This window comes from Microtus oregoni, unplaced genomic scaffold, assembly GCF_018167655.1.
Source record: "Microtus oregoni isolate MIOR12 unplaced genomic scaffold, Mior012 000012F_ref0000307, whole genome shotgun sequence".
NCBI lineage: Eukaryota > Metazoa > Chordata > Mammalia > Rodentia > Cricetidae > Microtus > Microtus oregoni.
The window spans coordinates 17,278,913-17,293,744 of NW_024543071.1; the positions used below are offsets into that span (position 1 = coordinate 17,278,913).

At 44.0% G+C, this 14,832-nt stretch overlaps 1 protein-coding gene across 2 annotated transcripts in view; it reads right to left on the bottom strand.

Moving 5' to 3' along the window:
- Positions 1-2,113, bottom strand: part of Entpd7 (ectonucleoside triphosphate diphosphohydrolase 7) — a 40,666-nt gene extending 38,553 nt beyond the window's left edge. For both annotated transcript variants that reach the window (XM_041662042.1, XM_041662041.1), the window contains exons 1-3: positions 1,981-2,113; positions 1,584-1,686; positions 811-993 (exon numbers count right to left, since the gene is read on the bottom strand). In XM_041662042.1, coding sequence (XP_041517976.1) covers positions 811-993; positions 1,584-1,591 — 191 coding nt within the window. In that variant the 5' untranslated portion in view covers positions 1,592-1,686; positions 1,981-2,113. The remainder of the gene's footprint in view (positions 1-810; positions 994-1,583; positions 1,687-1,980) is intronic.
- Positions 2,114-14,832: the final 12,719 nt, after the last annotated feature.

Sequence of the window (14,832 nt, forward strand, 5' to 3'; positions counted from 1 at the left end):
ACTCGCTCTGTAGACCAAGCTGACCTCAAACTCAAGAGATCCACCTGCTTCTGCTTCCCAAGTTCTGGTATTAAAGGCCACCACTCCAGGCCAATAATAAATATTTTTAAAGACAAACTTAAAAGTATATAGAAAATTGTCCCATTAACATGATTCAGAAGAAAGCTGAACTCGCTATATTAATAGCACACTAGTAGACTTCAGAGCAATGAATAAAATCAAGGATAGAGACTCATTTAACAGAGACAGAGAAGTCAGTTCATAGAATCATCAGAAGCATACAGCAATCCTAAATATGTATGTAGTCACTGAGCGTCAATCCACCCAGACAAGAAAACAGAAAGCCGTCTTTCACGGCTAAAATACAGCATCAGCATTCTTGAACTAAAACTGAACACAGCCCAAAAATGGACTTGAGGCCTTCCTATGTAATACACAGCATGCATTTTTAATAATAAAAATGTCATATCTCTCAGGAGTCCAAGGTACGCATTAAAGAGTTTATCAAGAAGAAAAGAAAAAAGACAGCCAAGTCTGGTGACACAGACTGCTATCCCACCAGTCAAGAGGCTGAGCTGCACATGATTGCAAGTTCCAAGATCAGCTTACTGAGTGAGTTCCAGGTCATTCCGGGCCTGGGGATGTTAGTGAGAACCCTGTCTCAACAATCAAAATGAAAAAGGAGGGTGAGGTCATAACTTGGTGGGAGACTGCTTACCACATGTCCAGAACCCTGGTACGGCCCCCAGCCCAGAAGGAAGTTGATAACGTCAACAGCAGGCTAGTCAAAGTGATGTAAAGCTGACTCACCTCTCATACTGCCTATCTCGAGCTGACGAAGTGCCCCGATGTCCCAAGTCCATGATTAAGAGAAGTAAAAGGAGACAGGATATAAAGAAGAGTCCGAGGAGTGCCACCCGCTGACGGAGAAACGGGCTCACTGTGGGCACGGTGAAGTACCAGGAGGCTGGGCAGAGGTAGGAAAAACTGATTCTGGAATGAGACAAACATCTGTTAAGCCTTAAATCTCTCCATTAGTGACACTTTAAAACTAGATGAAAGCCCTCAAGGCGAAAATGCATGCCAAGAGAAGGCTGTTCTTTAGAGAGAAAAGCACCTGTACAGCTCATAGTATTTCTATTATTCAGTTCAGAAAGACCTGACCTGCTGTTTCCATGCCTGCTAACAATGCTGTCAAGAAGCTAGACAGTTAGAAAAGTTATTTAACTGATTTTTTAATGCTTTAACAAATTATACACACAGACGGACTTAAAAAAAAAAACCTCAGCTTTAACAGATACATACGTAGTAAAAACTGAATCTGGCTCTGACCCACCATCTTTCAGAGGCAACCATTGTTACTCCCATGACCCCAGACTATGGACAGGAAATTAATGCACCGGCCATTCAAAAGAATACCACATTGCTGTCTTTGCATACACCTGACCAGAATGCAAAGTTCAGGTGAAGCCTCGGACAAACCTCACTTTGTAACAGCCTCCCGGCGCCCGCCACCCACCTACTCAACCCGCTTACCACCCTCCACTGAGCCCTTTGCCAGAGATAACGGGTGGAAACCTTACCTAGCCATGGGTTCCCTTCAGTAGTCTCGACGTCTGTCACCTCCTTTTCCTTTTGCCCTGAGAGGGTGGCTTCCTTGTCCCCGGCATCTCCTAAGGCTGAAGCCTGGAAAGGGTTGGCTGGCTTTCAGACCGACGTCCAGAAGTGCCCAAAGATCTAGATCCCCGCAATGACAACACACTTCCCTCCCACGGTACTGAGACCACCCACCACTCCCTGTCGGATCTCTCCCCAACCCCCATACCAAGAGGACCCTAAGCGCATCCCAGACACAAGGCTTTCTACGGGCCGGCTCAGTGCTCGCGGACCACGCCAGCCACCCCAGGTGGTAAGAATGGGGGACCCCGCTTCCTTTTCCCGTCACTCTTCTCCCCGCAGCTCTCCCGCGATGACACTCACGGGATCCCGAGGCCCGCTTGTCCCTCTTCACAGCCCAGCCTGGTCCTCAGCGGTTACCCGTGGCTCCCAGAGCAGCCGGAAGGAGGCCTGGCCGCCAGCGGCGCCACGTCCCCAAGGAAACCGCACCGAGCCAATGACTGCTGGGGACCCAGAGAGGCCCGCCCTGCGCGCAGCCGGAGCTGCAGACGAACCCGCCGCGTTCGCAAATTGAGAGTCTGTTCACAGCCGGGCCAATCCTCAAGAGCGCCTGGCCCCGAAAGCCCGCCTCCGGTTTAGAGCCGCTGCCAATCGCAAAGGCGCCGCGACCAAGCTCCGCCTAGAGAGTGAGAGGTGGCCGGCATAGGTAAGAGGCCACCGACTGTTGTGTTGCCAGCTTCCTGCGGGTGGCCTCCTCTGCCGCTGCTCCCACTGTTGGATCTTTCCTGTGGGTGAGTCTCGGGGTCTTCACCACAACAGTGCACCCCTTCCCACAACGTTTCTTCCCACAATGGCAGTTCCTCCATCCCGTTCCTTTTGCCCACAAATTGATGTCCCAGGCTCGTTGTCACCTCTCGTGATAGAAACATTGTGGGGAAAAATTGAAGACCGATGTTTGCATCGAAGAGCTTCCGTCCTTCCTTCACCGTCGATCGATGGTCTACTGTGTGAAGATCATGAACATTTGTGTCACTGCCCTGAAAATTATGGTGATACACACAAAAGCATCGGTCGTTTGGTGCTTTTATTCTTGCTGACACCATCCCTGAGTCTCATTTGCATGAAGAACCCTCTGGGATGGCAGAAGTCTAAGGTTTTCTCAACCTGTCCACGGTACACCGGCGGCGTCTCCTCGCCTCTTGGTTAAGCTCCTCGCGTACCCTTGCGGGTTTGGACCGGATAGTTTTTGTTCATTCTAGCTCTTCTTCCACCTGCTTTGCGTAATCAGCCCCTGCGCACCTTTTACCTTTTTGGCTTAAGGATCGTCTTCCTCCCAAAATCTTACTTGACCCACATATCTGTTTATAAACACCTCTGTTCCAGGTACCCCTTGAATTACAATCACGTTCCTGTCTGCTCCACTAGCCTGAATATCCTTGAGGGCAGGACTCTGCTTTTACACATTCCCAAAGCCAGGCCACCCTCTCACACATTAAACACAGCTGTCTTAGGATATACTTGAACACTGGGACAGGGACGAAGACCAAGATGAGATCAATAGCGGCTGCTTCATTCAAAGCTGGCTGTAACGAGTGACAGTGACTGTCACTGCATTTGGCAGAAAATCGATGCTGTCCGGGGGAATGAAACGGCTTAATAATGAAAGGAACACAGGTTCATACATCTATGACTTAAGGGTGTTATTAATAGCAGAGAGAGGCTGAAGGCTGGGTGACTGGGTCAGAGTAGCATGTTCAGCATGGGCCTGAGTTGAAGAGGAAAGGAACAAATAAAAAAGAAGCTAGTTTGGGGGCTGGAGAGATGGCTTAGTGGTTAAGAGCACTACTACTCATTCCAGAGGACCTAAGGTTCAATTCCCAGCACCCACATGGCAGCTTACAGCTGCCTGTAACTGCAGTTCCAGGGATCCAACACCCTCACACAGACATACATGCAGGCAAACACGAATGCACATAAAATTAAAAACAAATTATTTAAGTCAGGCAGTAGTGACTCACACCTTTAATCCTAGCACTTGGGAGGCAAAGGAGTTTGAGGCCAGCCTGGTCTACAAAGTGAGTTCCAGGACAGCCAGGACTGTTACACGGAGAAACCCTGTCTTGAAAAAAAAAAAACATAAAAGGAAGCTAGTGGAGGTGGTGGCCCACACCTTTAATCCTACCACTGGGGAGGCAGAGGCAGGCAGATGTCTGTTAGTTTGAGGCCAGCCTGGTCTGCACAGTGAGTTCCAGGAGAGGAAGGACTAAGTAGAAAGACCCTGTCAAAGGAGGAGGAAGAGGAGAGGGGAGGAAAAGAATTGATGAGGCCCTGCTTGGTCTGGTTGCTTGCTGCAGGGGCTGCTCATCTGTGATCTTTGTCTCGTTTGTCTTTCCCTTCTGCTACTCTGTCTATCAGGTTGCCATCTTGACTTGTCCTTTTGCCTTGAACTCTCATCTCTCAACTTTCTTCTCCTTTAAACAACACACGGCTTTAGTGTTATACTTAACCTGGGATGCTGAGGAAAAAGTGTGGGGGCTGGGAATGGAAGTCAGCCAGTAGTGTTTTCTTGGCACAGACTGTGAAACCCTGTGTTTGACCCCCAGCATCAGACTAAAACAAAAATAAAATAAAAATAAAAAACCTGAGCATAGCAATGCATGTCTGTAATCCCTACAGTCAGAGGGAGAGGCGGAGGATCGGAAGTTCAAAGTCATTGTCTTAGGCAGCAGGAGGAGACTGTGTGCCACACTAGGGCAGGCTTGAGCTTCTGAGACCTCAAAGCCTGTGCCCAATGACTCACCTCCTCCAGCAAGGCCACACCTCCTCCAGCAAGGCCACACCTCCCAATAGTGCCAGTCTCTATGGGCCTAAGGAGCCATTTTCATTCCAACCATCACAGTCACCCTCTGTTACATTGCATGTTTGCGGCTAGCCTGAGCTACGTGAGACCCTGGTCTCTGAAAAGCAAAGGTGGGACAGGGTTTGATGGCTCAGTCCTTAAATCCCAGCACTACACTAGGAAGCTGGAGGGGAAAGAGCAATGAGGCAGTCTGGACTACTCGGTGAGACCTTACCCTAAACACACACACACACACATACACACTCATACAAACACAGGCACACACTCGTGCACACACACATTCATGCAAACACATACACATTGCATAAAGTTTGTATTAATCACAAAACAGTTCAGTGCCTGAAGAAGACATGGAAATAATTCAGCAGTTGTTTTGAAATACCTTTTTTTTAACTTCTTGAAATTTTGTTCTTTGAGTTCTAAGTCTAAATATGTACATTTCAAACTCAAGTACTCCACTAAATAGGTGTTTTAGAAGAGAAACATTATCTGATTATCTTACCTTTTTATAGTAGGAGACTGCTTGTTCATTTCCTGGCTGTCCAAACCCAAATAATTACACAGAAACAATATTAATTACAACACTGTTTGGCCTATTAGCTCAGGCTTCTTATTAAGTAACTCTTTCATCTTAAATTAACCCATTTCTACTAATCTGTGTATCACCGCGAGGCTGTGGCTTACTGGGTAAGGTTCCAGCATGTTCTTCTCCTTTGGCAGCTACATGGCATCTCTCTGACTTCACCTTCTTTCCTCCTCTATCTCTGCTGGGAATTCCCACCTACTTCTATTCTGCCCTGCCATAGGCCAAAATAGCCTTATTCATTAATCAATAAAAGCAACACATATGCAGAAGGACCTCCCACATCACTACCTTAAAGAGTGTCTAATTCATAGGGTTTATAAGCTACATTACCTTTACAATCCAAAGGGGCATTGAACCATCCTCTAAAGTTAGAGTGTATAACTACTGTCATAAAACAGAAAACTGTGTTTTAATCCCGAGTTTCTCATGACACTTTCTTTGACAGCTGGTTTGGGCAGTACTTCCTCTAATAAATCCACCTGCCCCGGGCGTGTGTTCAGCATGATTCTCTTCAAAGCCCTGCCATGCTTATCTGATTAGCAGTTCACAAGGTTGAGTTCTGAGGTTTCCAGTAAGCAGGCCAAATCAGAAAAGGTTAAAATCATTTCTCTGCCTCATTTGCTGTCGCCCAGTGACACGTAGAAAGCCATATTTCAAACAGGCTTCTAACTGCTCCTTAAAGGCTTATCTGCACTTACATTTAAAAGTTTATCAAGACACCTCTCTCACTTTGGCACCTTCCTTTCCCTGAAGATTTTGTGCACTTGCTCATCCCTCGCACTGCCCACATGCTGGCCTCTCAGCCTGTATTAAAATATGTCCTTAGTAGGACCCTCCTTAGCCACCTTATTTAAAACGGTAGCTCTTCCCACTCACAGCCAATTGTCCACATTACCGATATCATTGTTTTACTGCAAAGTATTTTACTCATCCAGCAGTTATTTTGTTTTTCAGTTACTTAAGTTTGAATCTAGGGCTGCTCTCATGCTTGGCAAACATTATTCCACTGAGCAACACCCCCAATCTTACTGGTTTACTGTCTGTCTCCCTACAGCTAGAATAACAATTCCATCAAAGTGAAAATGTGTCTTTGAAAACGAAACAGAAAGCTCATTATGTACATATATAAGTATCTCAAAGAAATATTGTTAAGTAAAAATACTGATGAAACTGGACATGGTGATGTGTAGTGCTATTGCCTCATCAGGACCGCCAGCCTGTAAATAATGACAAAGAGACTTTATTAATTATGAAACCTAGGCCTTTAGCTTACGCTCGTCTTAACTAGCTCTCATAACTTAACCAATTAGTATTACTCTATGTCCTACCACATGGCATTGCATCTCTTCCATCTTGCATCTCCTGTTTCCTGAAAGGCTGGTGGCTCTTGCCTTTCTTCTTCCCAGAGTTCTCTCTGTGTCTGGAAGTCCCATCTATACTTCTTGCCTAGCTATCGACCATTCAGCTTCTTATTACACCAACCAGAGCAACACATCTTCACACAGTGTACAGATATCCCACAACGGTGATGTGCATCTGGAATCCTAGCCCTTGTGGGACTAAGACAGGAGAATGGGAGACTTGATGTCAACCCAATTAAATAGCAAGACCTTGTCCCCAAAACTGAGAACAAATCAAACACTGATAACTGGCAACAATAATAAATAAAATTTAAAAACCCTGGCCTTATCAGTCACCTGAACCTAGCCAAGGTTCTTCAGAGGACCTGTATCAGTCACAGAACCTGAACCTAGTCAAGGTTCCTCAGAGGAACAAAACTGATACATATATATACAGAACCGATACATATAGATACAGAACCGATACATATAGATATAGAACTGATACATATAGATACACAACTGATACATATAAATCCCACTGAGTCATATCTACATACATGAAAGGGATTTATTAGACAGGCTTACAGACTGTGGTTCAGCTAGTCCAACAATGGCTTTCTATCAATGGATGGTCCAAGAATCCAGTAGTTGTTTAGTCCATGGGGTTCAAAGTCACAGTATATGCTGGAATCCTGAAGAAGTTGACTATAATGCCAGTTAAGGAATGAACTTGCCAGCAAGTATGCAACAAGAGAGAGTGTCCGCTTTCCATGTTCTTTAGCTAGTCTGCCAGCAGAAGGTGCAGACGAGATTAAAGGTGGATCTTTCTCATAGGTTTTCTGTAGCCCGATAATAGGTTTCCCCAATAATGCAGTAAGCTAGATCAAGCCAAATTGAAAAAGTAAAAGAACAGGTTTATTTGAGCTAAGCAACTCTGAGGTGAGTTTCAGTCCCAGAGATCTAGGCAGGAGAAGTCACGAACCTAAACTAAAGCAGAGAGGTTATATAGCCTGTAGGCGAGGGGTGATGGCATGTCCGTCACAAGCTGGGTGTGTGCCAAGTGTAGTCAAAAGGGGAGGAGCTGCCATAGCTGCCAAGAATGTGGAACTGGGAGTTTTGTTACCTTTTCATTGCTAGAGATTCTCTGAGAAGACAGGATTGGGGGGGGGGGGGCTTCTCAGACTGTGCAGGAGTGAGCTAGAGGTTCCAACCAAATACTTCCCACCTCAAAAGATCTGGGTTAAAGGTGGCTCTTCCCACTTCAAATGACTTAATAGAAACAATCTCTTATAGGTATATGCAGCCACTTGGGTTTTAATAATTCCAGATGTAGTCAAGTTGACAACCAAGAATAGGCACCATATAGACCATATTTATAAAAACTAATTTGAAATAAATCATAATCTTAGATACAATGGCTAAAACTCTAATACTTGTAAAAGAAAAAGAAATGAGAATACCTTAGTGGTATAGGAGGTTCTTCTGTTCATGTGTTGCTTTCATTGGTTAATGAATAAAGAAACTACCTTGTCCTGTTGATAGGGCAGAACTTAGATAGGCGGGGAAAACAGAACTGAATGATGGGAGGAAGAAAGCAGAGTCAGAGAGAAGCCATGGATCCTCTGCCTGAGATTGATGCCAGTTAGAACCTTTCCCGGCAAGCCACTGCCACATGGTGATATACAGATTAATAGAAATAGAACTAATGGGCCAAATAGTGATTTAATTAATACAATTTTCTGTGTGGTTATTTCAGGGCTAAGCTAGCCGGGTGGCCTGGAAGAACAAGTGGTCTCTCCCCTGCAACACCTTAGTAATGTTGTGGGATATTTGAACACTGTGTGAAGGTGTATTGCTGTGATTGGTGTAATAAAAAGCTGAATGGCCAATAGCAAGAGAGGAGGTATACGCAAAATTTCTGGGGAGAGAAAGGAAGAAGAGGAGGAATCCAGGCACAGGGGAGAAGTCACAAGACATAGAGAGGAAACAGAAGGTGCAAGATGAAAGAGCAGTAATGCCATATGTAAATTAATGTAAATGGGTTAAATTATAAAAGCTAGTTAGGAACAAGCCTAAGCTATAGGCCTACCTTTCATAATTAATAAGAAGTCTCTGTGTCATTATTTGGGAGCTGGCTAGTAGGGCATAGAAAGACCTATTTCCAGGCCTTAGGCCTGGAGAACTCCTTAACACTTGAAAATAAAAGCAAGCTCGACAATAGAGACTTCAAGATGTGGTCTTTGTCTTAGTTAGGTTTCTATTGCTGTGGAGAGTCACCATGACCACAGCAACTCTTTTCTTTTTTTAAAACATTTATTTACTTATGCATACAATATTCTGTCTGTGTATATGTCTGTAGGCCAGAAGAGGGCACCAGACCTCATTACAGATGGTTGTGAGCCACCATGTGGTTGCCGGGAATTGAACTCAGGACCTTTGGAAGAGCAGGCAATGCTCTTAACCTCTGAGCCTTCTTTCCAGCCCCCTCACAGCAACTCTTATAAGGGAAAAATATTTCATTGGGGCTGATTCACAGTTTCAGAGGTTTGGTTCATTATCATCATGGCAGGAAAACTATCAACCAATCACATCTAGTTAGGGTGTGGCTACTTGTAGCCCAGATAGCTGGCAGGACACAGGTGCGTGCTCTCTCTCTGCACAGTGCCCGCAGGACCATTAGATTTCGGACCTCCCATTCTTGTAGCGTGAGTTTCCCCCTTTTAACTTTTTTTTTTTTTGACTTTTCGAGACAGGGTTTCTCTGTGGCTTTTGGTTCCTGTCCTGGAACTAGCTCTTGTAGACCAGGCTGGCCTCGAACTCACAGAGATCCTCCTGCCTCTGCCTCCAGAGTGCTGGGATTAAAGGCGTGCGCCACCACTGCCTGGCCCCCCTTTTAACTATTAAAAACATAACTGTTATTCTTGAGCTAGTCTGGTTATTTGCCGTACCAACCTAATTTGTCAACACTTGGTGCCCAAACGTGGAGCCACTACAGTTCCATGTGCCCAGCACCGTTTGCGTGCACCGCGGCCACGGACATAGAACATCCCCTCTGCCCACCACTCTTGCACTCTGGGGTCCCCGTGCTCCCTCGGCTTCCCTTGGCTCTGCTCCCCCCGCCCAGTGCCCCACTCCTGGCAGCCACCACAAGCGCCAGACCCCTGATGGGAGTATTTGTGTGTTATTGTTTTTAGACAGTTATATTAGTATTGATTCTTGTATATTGATACAAAGTTAAATTATATTGAATATCATATGCATGTATGCTTCTACCTCTGTTTAAACCATTGTTTATGTATTGATAATATATTTACCATATTGCACTGCACATTACTACCTCTGATCAAGATACATTTAAAGGTCATTGTCCTCATTTATTGCACAGTTGTTAATTGTCTTAGTCTTTAAGTTAGATAGGTATTAAAAATTATAGATCAATAGTCATCTATGTTTGTCATATTTATAATTAGGCTAATCAGGTTCTTTAGATACGTAGAGATTATATTCAGTATAGATAGTATAATCTTTAACCTCTTCAAAGAGCTGTAAAAAACGGCCTTTAATCTAACCTTAAGTTCCATGGTAATGAAACACAATTGCTCCTGGCAACACCGATCTATTCCCGAGAGAATGTTAAGCACCAAAGCACCTGGAGCCTTTCTTCTCGGCAGAACTGGCCTTTGGGCAAAGAAATGCCCATACCTCAACCACTGACAGAGATACCGAGTATCCGTGAATGGATAAAACAGGACTGTCATATTCTGCCAAGACAGGGTAAGATAGTTTTAAAAAGTTTCTTGCCATTGAAAATGGTTTGTCAGTTATGCTAGGCTTTAGCCAAACTTGGTTGCCTCAACATTGCAAATGAGACTTTGGGTGATTGCCCAGGTAGTCAGTTGTCTCTGTCATGGTGCACACTTTGAAAGTTTCTCAATTGCACTTCCTGTTTACTCAAGTAATATTGTTTCCCTTCTCAGATCTTTGATGGAGCTGAAGATTAGATAATTATAGTTACCTTCCTCATGATTTAGCCAAGCTTAATTTCAATACAATAGTTAGACTCCTTAAAACAAAATGTTTAGTAAAACTTTCGTTATGCATTCCTTGCTTAATATTGTTTATTGTTTGTAATTTTACATTTGGCATCTGTTCCTATTGTATATAGTTATACTGGGTTTGGATCGATCTTGTTTAGACAAAAGAGGGAGATGATAGGAAAATTCTCAACCAATCACATCTAGTTAAGGTGTGGCTGCCTGTAGCCCAGATAGCAAAACTTGCAGGACACAGGTGCGCTCTCTCTCTGCACGGTGCCTGCCGGACCAATTGGATTTCTGACTTTCCACTCTTGTAGCGTGAGTTTCCCCTTTTCAACTATTAAAAAAAAAACTGTTATTCTTTTTTTTTTTTTTTTTGAGACAGGGTTTCTCTGTGGTTTTGGAGCCTGTCCTGGAACTAGCTCTTGTAGACCAGGCTGGTCTCGAACTCACAGAGATCCGCCTGCCTCTGCCTCCCGAGTGCTGGGATTAAAGGCGTGCGCCACCACCATCCGGCGATAACTGTTATTCTTGAGCTGGTGCGGTGATTTACCATACCAACCTAATTCGTCATCACAGGCAGATATGGTGCTGGAGAAGGAGCTGAGAATTCTACATCTTGATCTGAGACTTTAAAGTCGGCATCCATGGTGACACAGTTCCTCCAACAAGGCCACACCTCCTAATAATGCCACTCCCTATGGGCCAAGCATCAAACACATGAGTCTATGGGGGCCGTTCCTATTCTAACCACCACAGTCTTTATTAAAATAAGACCTACTCTTTGAGGATTTTTATTAGGAAAATAAAAGATAAGCTACACACTGCAGGGGTGATATTTGTAAAACATGTATTTAATAAAGGACTTGTATAGTGATATAAAAAGAATTCTTAAAACTAAAGAAGAAAATTTTCCAAATATAAATGGAAAGTATTTAAACACTATACCAGAAAAGACTCACACAGCACAAAAAGTCAGTTTCAACATTAATCATTGATAAAATCCAAACTAAAACTACAAAGAAATATCACCATAATATATATAATTAAAATGGCAATAGTTCAAAAACATGATAAACCAGACATTTTGGAACACACCTATAATCCTAGCACTTGGAAAGCAGAAACAGTAGGATCAAGAGTTTAAGGCCAGCCTGGGGTACATAGAGAGTTTGAGGCCAGCCTGGGGTACATAGAGAGTTTGAGGCCAGCCTGGGGTACATAGAGAGTTTGAGGCCAGCCTCAGCTAGTGAAACCCAGTCTTTGGTCATAACCTTAAGGATAAAATGCTTGGTACTGCTGCAGCACAGGCCTGGGAATAACAGAATAGAAATGTACAAAAACTCCTAAATCCTTGATAGCATCATCAACTAAAACTGACAGAGATTAAAGTGTTTGATAATACTCAATGGTGATGTCATAGTGTCTACTTATGTAGTCCAGGTTGGCCTGGAACTTACTCTGTAGCTGAGAATGATACCATAATTTGCCAAGAATGTGGTACCCTCACTACTATGTCATAGAGACATTCAAGCAGCCCCCTGAAGAGGCCAGAGTGGAAAGGAACTGAAGCCACCTGTCAATAACCGGCATCAGCTTGCCAATCAAGTGAGGCAGCCATTGGAGAGATACTTCTGCCATCCTGGCAAGTCTGCAGCTATCTGTAATCCCAGGCAACTGTATCGGATTCCCCACCACAGAGATAATAAATGTTTATTGTTTTAAGCCACTAAGTTTTGTGGTAATTCGTCACTGAACAGCAGATAACCCATATACAACCACACAGGCTTAAAGGAAATGTACACATTGGGAGTACCTTATAAGCCCTTCATAATAGGTTATTATCATTGTAATGTATGGATGTCTATTTCTCACAAGACTGCTGCTCATGCCTCCTCCCTAGCCCCTCTGCCTCTCTCATCTTTCTTGGCCACTTAGGTCAGGCCTGAGCATGAATATGAATAACTGGCGTCGAACGGGTAACTCTTGAGTTGAGCCAATTAATCCAAGAGTAGTTCTGGACAATTTGTAACTGTGGGGATAGCTTCCTATTTTACCTGTTCTGGTGTAACTGGAGTTGATGATGTAGAAGTCTAAATTTCTCTCCCTACTACCACCACCACCACCATGATCCACCTACCCCCATAGGCTCCTGTTATCAGTTTAGGCTGCCCTTGAACTCAGATCCTACCGCCCCAGCCTCCAAAGTGCTAAAATTACAAGTTTACACGGTCACACCTGGAATATCTGCCCTGTAGGTGCTAGTTTGTCCTGGGTAATCTATAAAGACGAGAAAGTTTAAGAGGTCAAAAGTTGACTCATTAAGAGAATTAAAAGAGCTGGTGGTGGTGCAGCTTGTCTTTATTCCCAGGACAGGGACTGAAGGAGGCAGAGGCAGGTGGATCTCTGTGAGTTTGAAGCTAGCCTGGTCAACAGAGCTAGTTCCAGGACACTCAGGATGACACAAAAAAGCCCTGTCTCCAAAAAAAGAAAAGAAAAAAAAACACAAAAAAATTAAAAGGAAGAGGGGTATGGATAAGTAGGAGCCTAGATGTGGGTGCAATATGCTGGGGGCTCAGCCGTAGAGTGCTTGCCTAGCATGTGCATGGCCCTGGATCCGATCATCACATCAGCTAGGTAAAAGAGACACCTTCCTCAAGTAACTCTTGGTTGTGTCAAACTAACAAAAAAAAGCCAAAACAAATAAACAGACAAAAAACAGGACAAGCAAAGGACATTTCAGTTTGTTGATTGGGAGGAGGTAATATGATGTCATGTATTTCTGGAATGGTTCACAGACATTTATAAAGGAAAAGTAAATAATAGTAATAGCATTTTTTTTTGAAACAGGGTTTCTCTGTGTAGCCTTGGCTGTCCTGGAACTTGCTCTTGTAGACAAGATGCTCTTGCTTTTGTCTCTTGAGTACAGGGATTAGAAAGGTATAAGCCACCCCACAAAACCACTAACAGTATTAATAGCAAGCAACATTTGTTGAGTTCTGACTTTATGCCTAATAGAATACTAAGCATGGAACATTTTTTTTTTCTTTTCTTGTTTTTTTTGTTTTGTTTTATTTGGGGGCATTGTTTGTTTGCTTTTGTTTTGAGATAGGGTTCCTCTGTGTAGCCCGGGCTATCTTAGAACTCACTTTATAGACCAGGCAGGCCTTGAACAAAGATCTGCCTACCTCTAGTCTACCAGAGTGTTGGGATTAAAGGCCTGAGCCACCACCACTGGCTAACATTCTTTCTTTTTCTAATTTAACTCTCATCATAATACCTGCTGTGTAACAGTTTCCTGAATACCGAAACATTCTATCCTATAGAAAATTCCCAAAACTCCTTAAGCAAAAAGGTAAACAACTAAAAAAAAAGTTTCAGGAAGTCCCTGAAACTTACCAAACTCAGTAGGCCCCTCCCTGTTAAAGTAAACAAGAAATGCTAAGTTTCGGTGACCCGCAGGCCTTTAATCCCAGCACTCGGGAGGCAGAGGCAGGCGGATCTCTGTGAGTTCGAGACCAGCCTGGTCTACAGAGCTAGTTCCAGGACAGGCTCCAAAACCACAGAGAAACCCTGTCTCAAAAAACCAAAAAAAAAAAGAAAAAAAAGAATCTCAAAAGTTTCAAAGAAGACTCTGAGAAGTTCCACCTGCTGCCTGGAAGAAGTTTAGACCAAACGAGGCACCTGGAAAAAATACTGTCCAACCTGCTGAGCTTCCTGCAGGCTGTGCGGTGTGCTCCAGGTCCCCAGCTTTTGTGAGCTGTCACCCACACTGGGATGGGCTTTGATGATGCAGATACCTTTGAGCCATTTCTGATCCTATAGATAACCTCTCATCCATATTCCTGTAAGTAATCTCAATTAAAGCTCACGGTTCACCAAGTTGGACTTTGTTGTTGTCTGTGCGTGGCTGTCATCGGCTTCTTATCTGGGATGAGTAGACCTATATGTTCTGTCTTCCTAGGAAAGTTCTGTCACACAAGGGCAGCTGTCAGAATTATCACCACGGTGCGGAAGAAACTGAAGTTGAGCTCTAGTAAGGGAACCTTGTGCTGTCTTCTTTGCTCTCATTTCCTGATGGGGAGTCAAGACAAAAATAGGATGGAGTGAGTTAGATAGAGCTCTTCCTTCTCTTCCTTCCTTCCTCATTCTAATTCAGTTTTGTCGGTTTGTTACAAACTTCATCTAGAGAGGAAGTAGGCTGTGTTCATACTGTGTAATAAACTATGGACTATCCAGCCCTGGTTTTACAGCTCCTATAACCACAGCCACTTGCGGGACTGCAACCAGAGGATCACACGTTCAAAGCCTGCCTTGACTACAAGATGGGTTTGAGGCCAGCCTGGGAGACTTAGGGAGATCTTGTCTCAAAGTAAAAAAGCTGAGGAG